General features: G+C 42.4%; 1 protein-coding gene across 3 annotated transcripts in view; it reads right to left on the reverse strand.

The window, feature by feature from the left end:
* NCAM1 (neural cell adhesion molecule 1) overlaps positions 1–19,474 on the reverse strand; it is a 154,037-nt gene that overhangs the window by 55,498 nt on the left and 79,065 nt on the right. For all 3 annotated transcript variants that reach the window (XM_075172864.1, XM_075172863.1, XM_075172866.1), the window contains exons 2-8: positions 7,178–7,252; positions 5,467–5,685; positions 4,576–4,719; positions 3,684–3,821; positions 3,061–3,178; positions 1,617–1,786; positions 701–843 (exon numbers count right to left, since the gene is read on the reverse strand). In XM_075172864.1, the coding sequence (XP_075028965.1) occupies positions 701–843; positions 1,617–1,786; positions 3,061–3,178; positions 3,684–3,821; positions 4,576–4,719; positions 5,467–5,685; positions 7,178–7,252 (1,007 nt within the window). The remainder of the gene's footprint in view (positions 1–700; positions 844–1,616; positions 1,787–3,060; positions 3,179–3,683; positions 3,822–4,575; positions 4,720–5,466; positions 5,686–7,177; positions 7,253–19,474) is intronic.

Below are 19,474 nucleotides of genomic sequence, written 5' to 3' on the forward strand. Positions count from 1 at the left end.
AAAAAACAGCACTCTCTTTTAAAAGAAAAACTGCTAATTATTTTTGCCTTTTAAGAACAAAATGGTATTGACGTGATCAACAAAACAGGTGAACAAAGGCAGCCAGGTTTTTGCGCTTCAGGTACATGCAGTATTAGAATACAATACAGAAGGGCAAGAAGGAATTAACAGGCTCATTTTGGCCCACTGCATCTTTGAGAGATAACACCCCACACCTCTCCACCTGCCACCCTCCCAGATCATATCATCATCATGATGACAGCATGCACAACACTGGAATCAGGGTGCTCATTCCCACTTCTCAGCTTGGAAATAGAAGGGAAAAACCGTTTCACAAGCTTCCTGCAACTGTAGGTCACTTTGGAAACTCCTCTGAAAAGGGTCCAGGGCCTAATGCTTTTCAGGTTAATTCAACTCAGAGTGATACCAGCAGGAATTAAAAAGCATATCCTCAGTTGTTATAAATTGAGACCGCTCTTTCTACAAAAGGACACCTATGGCATTACTTCAGCTGTGGAGTTGACCCTTTAGCAGATAGTCTGTGCAGAACCACACGTGTTCTCACTACAGAGAGGGGAATCACCATGATTTCCATGTGCATCTGCATGCAACTATCATGCATTCTGGATCAGCAGAGGCAGGCAGATACAAGCTGCACTGATCCCAGCAAATAAGAGCATGGTTTTGGGAAGGGTTATACCTTCTCTTCATTGCTGATGTTCCGGGTGGAAGTCCTCCAAGTGATGGAAGGGATTGGGTCCCCAGATGCCTCACAGGTCAGTGTAATCTGATCCTCCAGCTCCATGGCTGTTTTATTCTCCACATAGGTGATTTTGGGTTTTGCTGAAAAGAAAAAGCAACCTTCATTCAGTTGGTGCTCAGAATGAAGCTTGCCTGTCAACAGCAATGTTTGAAACAAGCAACATGGGGGAAAAAAGGCTTTTGAATTGGCACAAGTTTACTGCCATATGGGGAAGGGAGCAGAGTGACATTCGAGAAGAGGGTACCTCCTTGCAGAACTAGAAGACCTTTTCTACACATGATCAGTCCCCGAGATTATCAGCTAAGTCTTCCACCTCGCTGTCTACTTTCTCTGCCCCAAATTAGTCTTTTTGATAAGCAGCTTTGTCAAGTGGCTGCAGAGGGATGGGAAAGGGAGAATTATATTCCTTAACACTCCCAGATTCATGCAAGGTAGGAAAGCTGCTGATTCATTCCTGCAAGCTTAAGGTCATTCACACAGTGGTGGGGTGGAGTTATAACAAGTCCCAGTAAAGTGCTAAAGTCCTTTTAATAGCAGCTTTGATTGCATTAAGATTCAGCCCTCTGGGCCTGGAGATATTCCAAGTATCATGTGAATCTCACACCACCCCCTGCATAGGACTGAATTTCTTTTATCAGAGAGGAAGCAGAATGGAGTTGGCATCTGTTTCAGACAATTACACAGCATCTATTTTACCTAGTGTGATGGCAGAGGTGCATAGCATTATTTGGGAAAGAAGCAGCTCTGGATAAGCCACATCAGGCATTAACCGGGATAGGATAAGTAGGTTACTTCCAGCTTGCACTAGTGAGCTACCAAGAGCCAACTGGATTGGAAAAGGGGGATGGTTTACCAAAGACTTTGAGATGAATGGTGGCATCCTGCTCGCCAGCCTTGTTCTCAGCGATGCAGATGTATTCTGCTTCATCACTCTTATCCACCTTCTTGATGATGAGCTCGGAACCATCGTAGTTAAAACTGTATTTCTCTGCATCATCGGCCTGTTCTATTGGCTCTCCATCCCTGCAGGGCACAAAGCACATTGGCTGTGTTGGGGAGGAGAAGCAATCAAAGGCTATTTGTTTTAGGCTTCTTGTTAATGCTAGAACTACTTTACTACACTGAAACTCCTCAGGTTGAGAGGGACCACCACCTTTTCCTTTCCCTATGGGCTACAAAGCTTACATTCTGATCTATTCTTAATCCCTCCTGCCTTAGGGCTCTTGGCACTTGAACCTTTCACCTCCTGACACACATCATAGCCTATATGCAAGAGCTATAAACACCACTGAAGGAGGCTTCTGTCCTTGCATAACAAGGCAGTATTCCAAGTTGTCATCAGCTTTTTCAACATTACAACTTGTCCTCATAACCTTCACCAAAGGCTGAACAATTTCAAGAACAGTATACCTGAAGTCTGTATCACTGCCTGACAGTAAAATTTAGACCTGATGAAATGAAGAGAAAGACTTTAGATGTGGATCTCCTGGCATGACAAATGCAATTTACAGAATCCACTTTTGCTTGTTTCCCCATCAGTGCAACAGGTGATAATAAACTGACCCGTAGGACAGATCTGGTCAGCATGAAGCTTCATCTCTATTTGCAGCTCGACAAAGGATGCAATGGGTCAGTGAAAAATTGCTATTTTTACTGTTATTCTTGTTTTTCTAGGAAGCTGTACTGGTTTTGGCTGGGATAGAGTTAATTTTCTTCATAGTAGCTCATATGGTGCTATGTTTTGGTTTGTGACCAAAACAGTGTTGATAACACAATGATGTTTTAGCTATTGCTGAAGAGCATACACACCATGTCAAAGGGTTTTCTGTTTCTCACGCTGCCCTGCCTGAGAGTAGGCCAGCGGTGCACAAGAAGTTGGGAGGAGATACAGCTGGGACAGCTGACCTGGCTAAACACCTGTCTGCCAACGGGAAGTAGTGAATGAATTCCTTATTTTGCTTTGCTTGTATGCACAGCTTTTGCTTTATCTATTAAACTGTCTTTATCTCAGCCAACGAGTTTTTGGATTTTACCCTTCTGAGTCTCTTCCCCATCCCACTCAGGGGCCGTGTGGCGAGTGGCTGTGTGGTGCTTAGCTGCCTACCAGGGTTAACCCACAACTGCAACTGCAGAAGCTAATTGCAATTCCGTTATGAGCCCATTCTTTCTCTTGTGAGAAAAATGAATTAATCTTATTCCAGTTAAAATGTTGCTTTCCCTCCAGCCTGGTTTTCCAGGCCTTGGTGAAGACATCCATGCTCACATACAATCAGGACACATTGCACACAGCATCTTACTTCGTCCACGTCATGGTTGGCTCAGGAAAGCCATCAGCATCACATGCTAAGGTGACAGCCTGGCTGAGGTTGGCAGTGGCATTCATAGTGCTCTGCCTGGCACGCACAGAAGGAGGTACTAGAAGAGAAGGAATCCATATTCAAGTTAGAAAGGACAGAAGATGTGAGCAAGAGTGAGCCCTGGAAGGGTCACTGTAAATCTCTGCAATACATACAGATGACACTAGTAATTCAAACTCTTATGCGATCACCTGCCGGTTTCAATCAACAGGTTTGATGCATGAGCTCTCCAAAGCAATCAGCACAGGGAAGAAAGGGCAGGGAGTGGGGAGACCCACAGAAAATCAGTATTGTGGATAAAAGCACTTGTGAGTCCCAACAAGATCAATACCTCACTCTAAGTCACGAGACACTTAAGGTTTCTCTTGACATGATAATTTCCTGTAAACACCTGGCAAACACTCAGCCAATTTCATGGACATTTTTATTTGACACAACAGAGAAAGATTAGTAAGCTGATGGTAAATCGTGAGTGTGAATCTAAAGTAACATTTCCATCAGCAGCCTGGAGTGCAGGCGCTACATACCCTGCCTCTGTACTAGCCTTACTCTAAGCTGCTCACCATTTACGATGACCTGAATATCTTTGAAGTCGATCTCCCCACGAGCCAAGATCCGGCCCTCACAGCGGTATGTCCCTTCATCTGTTTTCTTGATTCCCCGGATCTGCAGGTAGTTGTTGGACAGGACTATAAATCGAACTAGAAAAGACAAAAGGAAGGTTCATCCAAGAATCCTCAGGAAAGCTTACTGCAGGTAACAGGTTCTTCTCCTCTCCTTGCCCTTTCTGGGTTGAGACAAGGCGTAGTGTAATAAAATTTCCCTTCCCATCATTTAATGGAGATGCTGCTGTAACTGGATCTGACATTGCCAAGAAAGAAACCAGATGTGGGTAGCAGGCAAACTGCTCTGGTGCTTTATACCGTAAGTACACACAGAGAGATAAACAGATAAATATACACACACAAATACATTTATATTTAATTAGTATCAGACAACAAGCAATTTGAAACTGTCCCCTCTGCCAGTAAAATGCCCCTCTGGGCATGACAGTCCGCAGCATTTTGAAAGAAAGGGAAAGGTTCTTGCAAGGAGCTTTTAGCCCCTCTTCCTTAGGAAGACTGGAGAGTTTCACAACATGCAGCTTTTCAGTCTGATGTCATTTCTTTTATCTGAAAATTTTTTTCTAGCATTCCTTGGCCTATTGCAGTGTCAAAGCCTGATGGCCATTTCTGTGGGAACACTATTGTCCTGCCATTGCCAAACCACAGCACCTTGAATAACTAAATTCACAACCTAAGACCTAGTGTTAGGTACAAATTGCTTCTCTCCTCCCTTGTGACCACCACCATTTTGTTCTCCTGAACCCCTTGTATGAGCCTGATTTGAGCCCTGATGGGAGATGGACATTTGACCCCTGAGTAGACAAGCACCAAGACACCTCTTGTGCCTTACCATCTTTTTTTAGGATAACATCCCTGCCTTTGTGCTTCCAGATGATGGTAGGAGGCAGTGAACTGACCACATCACACACAACCACAGCATCATCCCCTTCCTTGAATTCCTGAGGAGTGGGAGCATTCTTGAACATCAGCTTTTCTGAAAACAATGGAAGGAGAAAGTCACTGCAGCTTTCTTGGCACACGTCCAGCTGCGCTCCTGACTCAAGCCTGAGGAAAGCAAAAAAATCCCAGAGGACATGTTCTCTAGAAATCCTCATGTTCCCAAGGGGAGAATAAAGGTGTGCCTGACTCTGCAGTGCAACACAGGAACCCCATTTTCCAGCCCTGCGTTCCAGGCACATCAGTGGGCCAAATCAATGCTCCACCTAGCTCACCAATTTGTCCACACTGCAAAGAGAAAACGTGAACTTAGAACTGCTCACCTTCCTGGCAGGAAGGGGAGGAGCTGCTATCACGGCTGTACTGGACAACATGCTGATGGCTTATTAGAACCCTTCTGAATGTGTGATCCTCTTTACTGAAGACTAGTCTTACCTCACAGCATTTCTGTCATCCACAAAAGCTGCTCTCTCTGCTTACTCCTCCCAGACATTTATGATGCGCTAGAAGGTTCTCCTTCTACCCCTTGCTCTCCTGTCTTTCAGAAGAATTTAAGCAGTAGACATGCTGGTAATGCCCTGACAGGCCAAGGTCCTAGTTCTCACTTTCCCCTCAAAACCAAGAAAGGAGAAGGCTGCATCTTCTTAACATCCCCTTTCTTTTCACCTTCCTTCTTCCCCTTTAAAAATAGCCTTTTCTAGGATGGTAAAATGTTTGCCTCCCTAATCTTGCCTCATACATGTGCAAGGTAGACCAGAAAATAGCCTCGGAGCCGCTCTCTTACGGAAAATTTTCACATTGACGGTGGCCTCGGAGTCTTCCTCCTCCACGCTACTGACAACACATTTATAGATGCCAGCATCATCTATGTTGGCGTTGTAGATGGTGAGGGTGGAAGAGAAGTCATCATTTCGCACCACTGAGATGCGCTGTTGGTTCGGCGTCAGCTTCTCACCATTAGGGGAAAACCAGAAAATGTCTTTGTATTTGGCCTCCCCTGCCACTAGGGACAATAAAAGAAAACAGAGCAAATTGAAATGAGTTCCCAACAAATCTGCACAGAGGAAATTAAATACAACCAGTAGCACTATGTGGAAGACTGACCCAAGGGAAGGGCTTCTGGTACAGGAGAAGCAAGCAAAGAAAATTCTCTCTCACAGCACTGTGAATGGTCAGCTGCTGTCCTGCAAAATGGATATTAGGTTGGTTGTATAATCTAAAGGGGTACGCTAATTTTAGCCCAGAATGGCCTTCTATTCATCTGGGGATCCTATGTCCCAGTCCCTCCACTACGCAGATCAGACCGAGAAATAAAAATCTCTTCCTGCTGCTGCTCCATCGTGTTTTCAATAAATACCCATACTTGCAGGCTAGGCTACTTTGCATACCAAAATGGTGACATTGCTGTAGCAGCAGTTCTGGCATTGATCAGCTTAAACCTCCTGCTGTATCCAGTGTAAATCAGAATTGTTATTAAGTGGTTCCAGGCTGTCTCTTTCTCGCAGCTCCTATCTCTGCATTCCTCAGAGTGTCTTTGTTGTTTGGGACAAACTCCTCCTACTGGAGGGGCTTTAATTGATCCCACAGTTTTCTGAATGCAAATATCATCACAACAGCACTTGCTCAGAGTATACTTTCATTTTTAAAGCATAGCCATTAACAAATTACTCTGCAGTTAGGCACTCCTGGATCAGATGACCTCATTACTTGTCCCAGTCAGTATGCTCCTGAGGAATTGTTGTCCTCTGATGGCATTTTGCTCCCAGAGCTCGCTATAGCACCTATTTGCTCTGTGTCATGCTTCACGATGCTATCATGTCGATGCTCCAACATACTAATTCCTCCCATTAGAAACCAGGTCAGCTGCTTTCAGGAGAACCTCTGAAGAGGACATGTGGATGCTAATTTGGAAAATGCCACAAAATTGTAGGACTCGCTTTGGGGCACACCACATTGTGCAGGAGAACAGCCTGGGGCAGTTGGTAGCCTGAACAAACAGTAAATTGTGTCACAAGAAATGCAGGTTTTCAGCAGCATTAAAATCCTTATTTGCAGATGTAACAACTCTTAAGTCACCTAGCACTCCCATTACTGCTGTTAGCAGTTGATTAGAGAAATAATTTGGAAAAACAAGAGGCTTAATTCTAAATTCAAACGATCAAAGAGCTCTGGAATGATGCAAGGTGCCATTGTTGTGGCTATTGCTCCAGCTTAGAGACAACACTTCAGTACCTGTTTGTTCATTTTAAAATCTGTTTGCTGGAGCTGCTTTCTGTTGCCAGCTCTCAAGGGAGAACGCATTTACTGTTTCCAGTAAACAGCATGTGTTGCCTTTGCTACTCAGTCTTATAAACCATAAGGGCATATGAGAGAGAAAGAGCAAGAGATCTTGCAGCTAGAGCTAGCACTGGAGCTTTTACCCCAGAGTTAATACATCAATTAACCTTCCCAGCAAACCCAGATGGAGACAACTGATGCCATAAGCCGTCACTCACCTTGACATAAGAAGAACTTAGATTCTCCAACGCTGATCTCCCCCTGGCTTGGAACAATGTCCACTTGTAGAGAGGCTGGAAAAGAAATGAGCACGCAGAAAATGGTTAGACAATAGGAGGGGTCTTCAGCAAAAACCTTTGCCAGCCTTCCAATCCCAATGGCTCCTTTACTCATCTAATGGAAGAGCATAGGGTGGAGCGTTCTTAGCTTCATAAGCGTTGCTCTTTATCAGTATTTATCTGAATGTACAGTGCCATGGACCCCTGAGGACCCAAAAGAAGTTGCTAACATTCAGAGTTGCTTGCAGCCCTTTATAAAACCACATGGAATGATACAGAAAGGGCTGATTTAAGTTCAGATCTCTACTACACTGCCATACTAGGAAGCACGCTTGGTGTGCACACCAGAACATCAAGCAGCCTGTAAGGACTCCTCTGAAATCAAACTGGACCTGGTTCAAAGGCCTATCCTGGCAGCAAATACAAGTTATCTTTGCTTTGGAGACTTCTTGTTGCTCTATACGATACCATATTCATACAAGCCCCAGTTACCAACCATCACATATACAGAGTGGGAGTCACTGGCATACTCCGGGTCCTTGATCTTCCTTGATCTCCTACTCTGATCTTCCAGTCAGAAACCTAGTCCAAACAGCCAGCAAATCGGAAATGTTTATGGCAGACAGAACAAACCTGGATTAGGAAGGAAATTTCCTCCAGTATATACTGACAAGGACTATTGACAGTTTGTGATTTCTGCCTTCACAGTACTAGCTGAGACTTGCTTCCAAGTTCATCCAGGCACCTAACTCCCTCCTACGGCAGAGATGAAAATATTAGCAATACTTTGATCTCTTCCACTGTCTTCTCATGGAATATCATCAGTGCTTTGGCTTTTATGTTAGCATTTTTTAGTTGTTATTTTCTTGATTCTTTGTTAATTTAATGTAGTTTTATTTTTAAATAAGTGACTAAAGGTGTTTTGCCAGTAGAGATGGAACAGATGTTCCATGTACCTGAGTGAAGCATCTATTACATGCTTGTCTGGAATTGACGGAGCCTGGAGTCAGTAAAAGATATTGTACCTTCTGTGCTCCCTTCAACTGAATCCAGCACAGCTTCAAAGGAATCATTTAAAAATAATCCAATTTAGACAATAATTCTAGAGAGAATATTTGAGGATACTGTTGCTGAAAGAAATCAAAATGATTCTCAGACATTTTCGATCTCCCTTTGGACATCTTTATTTAACTCACATGTCTTGTCTGAGGGTACTCTCTCACCTTCCTTGTACTTTTCAATGAAGTACACGTTGCCCTTCTAGCTCCTGCATTCAGCCTGTTTTATTTCTGGGTAATCTAATTTCTCTCAACTATACTATACTTTAATGTAATTCAATCCCAAACAGAACTGCAAATACGAAGTGCCAAATATAATAAAAAGCTAAAGGTTTATTAGATTCAGTGCAGCGAGAACTAAATAGCCTACTTCTATAGGTTCATTTTTGTTGTTTTTCTACAAATCTTTCCAACATTTGAATTTTACATTTGGAATAATATTCTGGGTTGCTCTTCCTGGGAAGGTCTCTGCTGTATGGAATGAGTGCAAAGGTACTACAAAGAGATCTTAAATGTTTCAAATCCATACCTCCGAGTTCCTCCAGACCAGATTTCTGCTTTGCAGTACTATCTAAAACGTTTATCCTTCTGCATTACAGTAGAACTGGATTTGAGCATAGACAATATTACAAACTTAACTAATGTCTTTGGGCAGCAGCTGCAGCAATATGCAGTGACGCAAATACTCCAGAAGTAGTTTCCAATATGAACACTCCGGAAGCTGGGGGCATCATCAAAAGACAGGCACTTTTTAATAATGGGACTTTTTTACAGTGTTTTCAAATTATCAGTTTAACTGTCTTTTATGATCTTGTCTTCAGCATGTGAGTGATAGCTCCTGTTTAGAAATTAAATTTACAGAACCAAGAATCCTTAGCCTCACCCAAATGAGAACAATTTATTAAGGAACATTTAGAGCTCCTGGGTGAACAGTTAAATGTTTGTTAAAGTTCAGAGGCTCCGATAATTGCTGTCGGAAAAGCTTTCTCACCTTCACTCAGAAGGTAAAAAAGAAAGGCCAACACTGACAACAGAAGTCCAAAGTTCAGTTTTTGAATCCGTATTTAGATATCCAAATTAAAAGTTGGACTCTCTGAGCAGCTCTCTAAGAAGTAGGGCAAGTCTCCTACCTCAATACCTAAGCACAGCTTAGGAGCCTACATTTGGAGTCCCACTACTGAAAAAAAAACCCCAACTTTTTTTTTTCCCTCATTTATTTACAAAAGTGAAACTGATTAGCATTTAATGGACGAAGGAGAAGGAACCATTTTGGAAGTGTCACCAGAAACCGAGAGCAAAAAGTCAAAGATGCTGAATTTCTTAAAACAATTTTAGTACAGTAAGGAGAAAATAAACAACCATAGCGAAGCAAGTTAGACAACCAAGATGAAAGCTAACCAGATTTCTGGCCTGGGTTGTGTATAGTCCAGTATGACTACTCATCTTCTGGTTTGAATTACATTGGTACTAAACAAGTGAGAAAAGAAAGCATACCTCCCCATTTTCATGTTCATTTACAATCAGCCTTCCACAATGCATATCCAAGCATGCCCAATGCCCTTTCCCCCCAGCAACATCACTGCCTTATTCATAGCATAAATTATGACCTATTAGGCAGAAAATGTAATTGGATTCTGGCTTTCCTCCAGCTATAGCTTAATGCTGCAGCAGCTCTGTGGCCTAACGAGTCCAGGTCAAGTATGAATTTCAAGAGGCCAAAATGAATAGGTTTTATTTCAAAACTGCAGCCATTAGCTTGCAGAAAACAATCATCTTAATTGAGCTATTCCTCTACCCCCTGTAGCCAGAGCACTTCTCAGCAACTTTACTGCAAATGCTTTGTTTGTCACCCTCTGTGTTTTCATGCTGTAGTGCATGAAAACCCTTCTCCCAGAGCAGCTAATTTTACCTCCAGACCACAGGGGCATTAGTTTTAGCTGCCAAACAGACCCAGGTTTTTAAGAAACATGCACTGCTTCAGAAATGAAAACCTGTTTGTATGTGCCAATGGCAATATTCCTTACAGTACTTGGGAAACAGACACATGGACTGTGGGGGTTAGACATTAAGTATATAGCTATACACAGAATGAAGGAGCACTGCCTGCCATCATTAAAAAAAGGACATAAGTAGTAGGGTTTTCTGATAAAGTGTTTGAGCACATTTCTTTAGCCAACAACCATTCTGACACAGCATTCTTCTTCATAAGTAAACTGGAAGCAATTAATCGGAGCCAGTGGACCTCCGCAAAGGATAATAGTGCAAGGTCCATGCCACTTTCCTAGTTTTACTCTCACCGGATTTTAGCAGGCTAGACTGATAAATGCTTGTATTCCATCTCAAAAGACTGGGATACAGCAGTAAACAGAAACAACCCAGCCAAGATTCAATTGAAACCAGAGCTTCCAAGTACTGTGTGTTCTAGTTTGGTTAACATTTGCATGTATGGCTGTATGTCTTGCCTAGCCAAGAGGCTTTCAGAAGGAGTATCCCTTAATCTCTTGAGTAACGGCAAGGGGCTTATTACAGTCCCTCTTGGCCTGTCCAAGACACTCTTCTGAGCCCTGCACTTTTTATCAACTGGGAACACAATGAAGTTGTGATTGAATTCCCCCACAGCACTGCCTCAGAAAAGCAGACCAGCCCAAGGAAGGGCATTTAGACTAGTCATCAACTTCCTTTCTGTTCAGCCAAGCACCACTAACAAACAGTGGGATGCTGGTAAAATGGCTTTGAGCTAATCGAGATCTAATATAAATTCATACCTCCTTTTTTTTTTTTTTCTTTCTTTCTTTTTTTTTTTTGCCACACTACACTACATAAATATACCAATGGCCCTCTTCTACACTTTTGAGAGTTGCTGCATGCTGGAAAGGCAGTGGCAAAGGCTGGGGTTATTAATGCTTTTCGTTCCATGCTCAGGTGCTTTCTGTTACAGCTAGAAATGACAAGAAAGGCTCTGTGTAAAGCATTGAATTTTTCATCACCGCAGAATTCAGCATCTGTGCTCTACCTTACATCTTTTTTATGCATGTCTGTGCCACAGTAGATGCAAAGAACAGGAGGAAATCGCACAACCAGAAAACATCTTACTGTAAATACAGCTGAAAGGGCCAGGCAAGAGATCTGAGCTCAGGCAACGACGTCCAGCTCTCAAGGTTTTCCCTTATTTTTTCTGAGGGATCAACTCCACCTGTGCATTTAAGTGATGGGCAGGTTTTCAAGAGAATGAAACCTAGAAACCACCCTTGGGACACAGGAAGGCAAAATTTTTTGGAGTCTTAGAAACGAAAGAAGGAAGGACATCCTTGGTTATGCCTCAGTCAGTGTTCTCTCTGCTCCACCAGCTGCAAAGTTACCATTAAATCTCCTAATTACTGGCCTAAGTAATAGAATTTCTGGAAAGGTTATGCAGAGGGGCAGCATTTCCTTCACCAATAGTCCGCCTGTACGTCTGCACAGTCCCTTCAACCATGATGTGAAGGAGGCAGAGAAGAAACCTCCTGATACTATTACTAACACTGGAAATGCACTTTTCAAACCTAGCAATTACCATGACACAGAAACTGTGACTTCATGGGTAGTAGGAGCCAGAGAGCCAGTATTAACAAATCTACTTCACACTACACTTCAGTTGCTTTAATCTAATACTGGGAACAAGGTGCTGAAGTACCCTGTGAGAGGATCAGGTAAGTCAGACGCACACTGTGTATCTTGTGACTTTTCTTGAAAGAGACTGCTGAAACATATAGCATTGCATCTGCATCACTGGCAACTTAAGGCCTAGTTAATCCCTTTTACAAGAAAATACTAACCTGAGAAATCTTCTCATTGATAGACACTTCCTGCTAACCAGACTTCATGAGCTGACTTGAGCAGGTTACATCACACAAACTTCTGATACAAGCAGAAAAGTGGTGTGATTGCTGTCTCCGTACTAAAGGCAGTAACTTCATTATTGCCTTGTTCATCCACTAGCAATCCATATGCACCATTACATACTCTTTCATGATATTAAAAACATCTGTCTCTGTGCAGCATACAAAACGACAGGGATGCCCCTCAAGCGCATCTTTTCAAGGGGCTCAGCAATATACAGTATTCTGTTCACACTGTTTGAAGAAAACCAACAGAACTTGATGATCTACTGCACATTAGGAAACGGGACTGATTTAGAAGGTGCACATAGGTAGCTGTGTGGCAGATGACACGCTACAAGTTCATATCCCAGTGGTACTTTGCTCACATGTCCGTGGTTCTGGGTTACTATCATACTGCTGGGATGACCTGTGTATTTCTACTTTAAGATGCTCTCCCTGCTTTCATCTCCCCTCTAGCATTCATTTACTTTCCTCAAAAGGACAAGCTGTAAAAGCAAACAAAAAAGAGGCCTCCCCTCAAATTCTTATTCTAAGAGAGTGCTGATACACATGAATCCATGCCTTTTACACTTGATTTACCTTACCCCAGAAAAACTGCATAAGGCCAGTGTCATTCAACAAACTGCTGCTGTCAGAAGCACTGATTTCATCTTTTAAAATGTCAGTGTCTTGTTGAACGCTGCTATTGAACAGCGACAAGGTGACAGTCACTGGCAGGCGATGCTATAGTATTAAGCTGGTTTGGGAAATAGTGCAGAATATTAGTAACGGTGCTAGGCTGGTCCTGGAATGGCAGACTGGAGTTACTATAGTGTGCTTTACTTTTGAGGGTACCTGCTGCTCTTGGTCTGTTCTGCTTATTTAGTGTCCTGTACAGAAGGTGAATTACAGAGCTTCCATCCAAGCAAGGAATAATTAATTCTTTCGACCCAACAGGGTCACTTCACAGAGTTTATATTCTCTGCATACCTATATTGGACAGACCTGAAAACACACAAGCACAGCTTTAAATGTACATACTGATACTATGAGAGTGTTCTGCATCAACACAAAGCTACTCTTAGATCCTACTGCTAAGCTGACAGAAATGGGGTATGCTTAGCAGCAGCAGCTTCCAAAATGGTATCCAATACTTTCATTACCCTCTAAACATAGAGGGCTGGGCATAGCAGATTTCCCATAGCAACCCATCCATCCTATCAAAGAGCACTCTTGCAGGGCCTTATAGAATTGTCTGTGCATTTGTCTCAACCTCTTTGTAATTTAGGACATTAAGGTCACATGAAGTATCTCGACAGGCATCACCATTATTTTTCTCCAAGTTGCTCTGTCCAAGCTTGCTACAATATTAGCAACTCCATAAACTCAATCTTTACTCAAAGGCACAAGTCACATACTGAGGAGTTCCCTAATTTGCAATGACACTGCAGTGCTGAAGAACAACCTTTCATAGAATCATTTAGGTTGGAAAAGACCTTTCATACACAAGTAGCTCTTACAGGAAGGAGTATCTGCTAACCCACCTAGAAGAAACATGTTGCTGAAAAGATTCACATTTCTTTAGTCAAGACAGGAGGGGCTTCTTATACGTGGTAACAGGCTTCATGATGTGAAGCATACAGCTAAGAATAAGGATACATAACTATACAGATCATAAAAATAAAAGCGAATGAACTATTCAAAACAGAAAACACTGAGCCAGAGAGGCACATAGGATGGCTTTATTCTGGGAGAATTCATGATGCTGGATTTATGGCAGTAGCCTAGGCTTTCAAGATTGATCTTGGACACCCTGTCCTTCCACAGAGTCCCTGTGTGCCACTGGACAAATCACTTTCAATCAGTGACTAGTCCCCAGTTATGGTAAACGGTAGAAGCATCTTCTCCATGTCACAAAGGCAACAGGAAAGACAAGTATGGAAGACTGATGTGGTCAGACCATGGCAATAAGGTGAAGATTATTAGAATTCAGACCTGGCTCAGACTCCGAGTTTGTTTATGAAACCGGAAGGAGAAGCATATCTGACACATTCAAGGGTGTTGGCCCCCTATTCAAGTCGTCTCCAGCACTGCTGCATCTAAGCTCCAAGAATGGCCGCATAACATACAATGATTCCTTGAAGCCGTGCCCATGTGTACTGCACACATCACATCTCAAGTTGTTTACTTTTCCTATATTAGCCGTCTCTAGGAAAAGTCAAACTCCTATACTTTGTTAAATACACTCAAATACAGCCAATGCTTTCCAGGTCACCAAGAAATTACTCACTGGCAACAGCATCCTTAGAAAACAGCTCTTATAAATCAAAGAGGCATCTAAGATGTGGCAGATAAGACATAAATATGCAATCTCCAAATTATCCATCTGGCCAGAAGAATGATTAGCTCTTAAGGTTGGGGAGATAAAAGAAGCTTCCTCCTCTTCTTAATTGCGCAAGACGTCAAGTGGCACAAATAATCCTCTTAATGTCCAGAACCTGAAAAGTTACTTGCCTACCTTCTTCACAGCTGCTACTGGCTGTTCTGAACTTCTGCAAAACAAGACCAAAGTAAGCACATTCACTGCCTGCCCTTTATCATTTCATTAGAAAACCAGATGCCCTGATCAGTGGCTGCTATTACGTACCTTACTGCCCACATGCATTTTTGTGCATTAGACATTTAGACCTCCCCTATGTTTCAGTGTCATTCTGCAGCATGGCAGGTGAACTAAAGCCAGTACAACATTCTGGTCTTTTCTCTTGTCTGCAGATACAAAACTGCTTAACAGTACAGACATGATTTTGCTCTCAATGTAACAGCTGGATAGGTTCCTAAATGCGCTCTCTCTCTACTTCTCAAGAGTTTCTCAGCATCCTGATAAATGTCAGGTGAAAACAGGCCGTCAAGTAATATTTCAAATAATGAATAATACTGTTCCTCCTCGACGTCTTATCGTACCTGTGAACCCAGTGTCACTAGGCCCAGCAGGTCATCTGCAGTGGAAATACAAAAGATACAAGCATTGCATTGTTTCAGGCCAACTTAAACAAATAATTTTGCATTTTCGTTCTCCTATCATTAGTGCAGGTAATTTCAAATATGTCTTGAAGTGGTACTTAGCAGCTTTGTATTAAAAAAAAAAAAAACAAAAAAAAAACCAAATCAAAACGTAAGTACACAGTTAACAAAAGGTGGTTTGTTTTGGGTTTGTGTTTTTTTTTTTTTTTTTACATTTTTTTTATTTTAGTCTGTCATTATTAGCAAGTCTGCAGGATTAGATAAGCAGGGCTGCCTTCTGAGGCACACACAACAGGTATTTTGTCCTTTTCCCTTTGGGTAATATCCCTGAGTAGAGTTTTCTCCTCCATATCGCCATGGTTTTCCACCACAGTCCATATACGCAAAGGTCCTTCTTCATATTCACAACTGAAGGCACCATAGATTGATTTCCCTGCAATCTCAGTGTTGGCAGAAATTGTGTCAACATTAACAACCACATTTTAGTTTCTAATGCAGAGTCTTCTGCCCAATGTCTGCTACTCTTTTGCATGGTATTTAAGGAAGCCACTAATACACTGGTGTTATCAACAAAGCTCCCAGTCATATTTGCCAGACACATACAACAGAGGTTCTGCTGCAAGATCATTTATATAAGCAACCAACAGCAACGCATTCTGAAGAAATTTGATATATAATCAATTTTGGCACTTAGCAATCCAAGTGCCTTTACGTTCTAAGTAGCATATAGTCCCAGCTTTTGATGAGTTTAGATGTTCAGGCTTCTAAATAATCCAGGTGCTTTTGCACACACTGTGCTGCAAATAATCAATTTCACTTCTTGCAGAACTAGAGCTTTAAATTCTCAGAGAATGTAACTTAAGAGAGATATTGTGGCTACTATGTTTTGTACTGGTAGCTCCCTAGTAGAGTAAAACCTAATGATTTTGGTATTCCTACATTGACTAGCAACCTAAAAAATATGCCATAGATCTTTCTGAAGAGATCTTCATTCAATATTTGTGCATTTCAGCTTCATAAACATCAGCGTCCTTTCTTGTAAGATGATGTCAGCATAGAAAAGAAGCATTTTCCACTTGCGCTTATATGGTGTCCTGTCAGTGCAAGGACATTTTGAGAAGCTCCCCACATGACTATAATGAAGTGACAGCTTGCAGCTTTGGTGATGGGAACAGCAAGGAGGAGGCACTGACAAGCATAATAAATTCATCTGTGCTGACAAGATATTGCTATTACATGGGAACACCTCATAAGGGAAGTGTTAACTGCCTGCTGGGTTCGGCTCCGGAGATGACCTTGCTCTCTCTCCTGCACCGTTGCCGAGTGCCCTGGCTGAAGTCAGAGAGGCAAGGTGATGTTATGCTTGCATTTTCAATGAGATTGTGACTACCTGAGAAATACTCGCTGACAGCCAGGATGGGGTTCATGATGTCCCATCCAAATGAATCAAACCTCTCTTTTTTTCTTTTTTGCCCCCTCTTCAACGCAGTAAGATTTTTCAAGTGTATTCATTTTTTTGAATGGGGGAACTGTATGACCAGACTGTGGCCTCTCTGCTTGCACAGGGTGGGGTATTCTTTTCTGTCAAAGCAGTTTTATGAAATCAGCTTTGTTAAACAGATTAAGGAGAAGGACAGGACTCGTCTCAGTTGCAAGCAAGCCACACACCTGAAGAAAGGAAGAAGTACAATAGATCTTTTGGAGACAGGTGTGCAGCACAAAAGCAGAACTTCCTTCTTTCCTGTGATGGTGAAAAAGGAACAGGCACAGACCAAAAAAAGGACACACCTTGAGCTCATCTGATTTAGAGCAGCACAACGGAAAAGTCATCTGCACCAGAGAAAGCCCTAGCCCATACCTTTTTTCCTTGGAGCCCACTGACAGTGCAGAGCCACCCTGACTTATGCTGCAGCCCTACCCTGTCCTTGGAGCAGCAAAACCACATGCCAGCCTGGCACTTGCAGAGCAGAATGCCACATCACCTGCCACATACTTACAGCTTAATATACCAAAACCAAATTATTTAGATGCTGCTTCTGCTGCTGCCTTTAAGATACCACGTGTTCACAAGCAGCAAAAGAGACCCTGGTGTTCCTATGCAGCTCAACCCCCTCATCCATTTAAGGGAGACAGAAATTACCTGCCTGGGTCTGGCTAGTGACGATCTGCACTCCAGTCTGAGCAATTAGAAGCTGCCAGAGTTGTCATGCATGGATTAGGTAACTCCACTGCCTTTTTCTGCGCCCTCCCCTGCCCCCATCACGTGAAAATTCTCCCCTGGCTAAGGACTAAAGTACAATGATCAAAATGTAACTGCAGTCTCAAGTGCTATTTTGCTCCAGTTTCCATTGGGATAGAAAACTCCTAGTGCTCATATATGCAGAAACACATCAAGGGGAACCTGCTGGACTAGAGAACTGAGTACAAGCGCTTCAGGCCAACTCCTCCTCAGAACTTCCAAGTGGGAGTCAATCTGCCTGCACTCATCTGCATCTTCTCATCCTTTGTCTTTAGGCAGCAACCACAGCATTTGTTTTGCATTTATACTGTGCCTAGCACAAGGGAATCCAAGATACTGCACTATTCTAAGAAATGGCCATAAGAACCTTCAAGTAATGTCTGACTGCCATGCCTTTGCTTACATCCAGTCAGCAATCACTCCCTGCAGAAAGACTTCTGATTATTAATCACTAGGTGGAGCAAGCAATCATCTCGTAGTTATTAAAGGCACAAAACATGCTCTGAGAAATCTCAGCATTTCCATTCTGCCAGAGATGTTGAGAAGCAAAATTATACCTGGCTTTCTTCAGTCTCTTGTGCTTTCTTCTGGTGGTGGTTCTCTGTAGGAGCCAAGATAACGGACTGGATAGGCGGTGGGCATGCTCCAGTCTGGAACCTGCCCTGGATTTTGTTCTCAATGTGTTTGCAAACAATGTTAAGGCTTTCTCCTACAAACTGAGTTAACAAAGGGCTGGGAGGCAGACCCCTGGTGATGAAATAAGGCGCAAAAGAGCCCAGCTGTGTTTGGTCAGCAGCCTTCAGTGAGGGGAACTGAAGATAACTTCTGGAAATCAGGTATCATCTGAGAAGAAATGTTCCTCTGAATTATTCACATCAAGCTCATCCGCACTTATTTTACACCAGGGAAAATTCAACCCTGATTGTTTCAACCAGCCTTTATCAGCAGAACAATTGGCTGACATCATAACCTGGATAAACAGGTTCGTCATAACAATGAACTATGCCTTAAATTACACAAACAATTGCTCCCTACTTGCTAAACTTTATTGCTCAATATATGATCAACTAACAAACCCAGCACTGCCACAGATTTTAATCACTACTTAGTTTTGTTTTGCAGTTCAGGGAAACGGGAGACTATTTTTTCCACTCTTCATTTAACAGACACTGTGAGCCCATTTGTATTCCACTTCCAACTTCAAGCAATAAAGGCCTTTTTAGCATCACATAACAACTGCATTAAAAGGCCTCTTCATAATCACACAATAACACTTTTTATAGCTCTGCCCTCCCCCATATCTTTTATCTGGTTACAAAGTTCCCCAGCCCCCAAATAATGCTGAATAACTCCCCATTGATTTGAAAAAACTCTGCTAGTGCAACTTCCTGTTCATCTGTAGTTAAATATAATTAGTTTTGCATTTCAACAAAAGAAATGAGCTCAAATTAAGCCATGATTTTGGTAATAGGCAGGGAGGATGTCTCCCTGCTGGGCTAAGACTGAGGCTAACACAGCAGGCTTTACCTGTTAAGTAAATAACATGCCACTTTAAGCAGAGGAAAGTGTGTTAATTGCTGGGTATTGGTTTTACATCTGTTTAAATTCAAAAGGACTCAAGTGAAGCAGAGTGTGAATGAACTGCAGTGAGCTGCAGTCCTTCCACATTAGAAGCAGGAAGGCTAATGCACACACTGCTCTTGAAGATCTATCTGGGGCCATGCAAATGGAATGTCTCGGAACACTAAATACACTTAACTACAGATTTGCATTAATGCAAATTTACTATGGGATTATATCCATCATGGCTCCCTACGATAAATGTGAGTTCATCCCTCTCACATCCTTTCTTTCCCATAAAACCATTACTCCTTTTGCCTTCCACCACTTTGCCACTGACTCTCAAGGTTCTGATCTGACCTTCAGAATTAAATAAGGACCTAAAGACTTCACAGCATGAACTGTTATCATGTTCAGCACATGCTACATGACAAATGTACTATTTGTCTGTAGCTGAAAGAAGTGGGCAGGAATCTACAGCAGGACACACTTGCACATG

Source organism: Calonectris borealis, chromosome 24, assembly GCF_964195595.1.
Source record: "Calonectris borealis chromosome 24, bCalBor7.hap1.2, whole genome shotgun sequence".
In the NCBI taxonomy this organism is placed as follows: domain Eukaryota; kingdom Metazoa; phylum Chordata; class Aves; order Procellariiformes; family Procellariidae; genus Calonectris; species Calonectris borealis.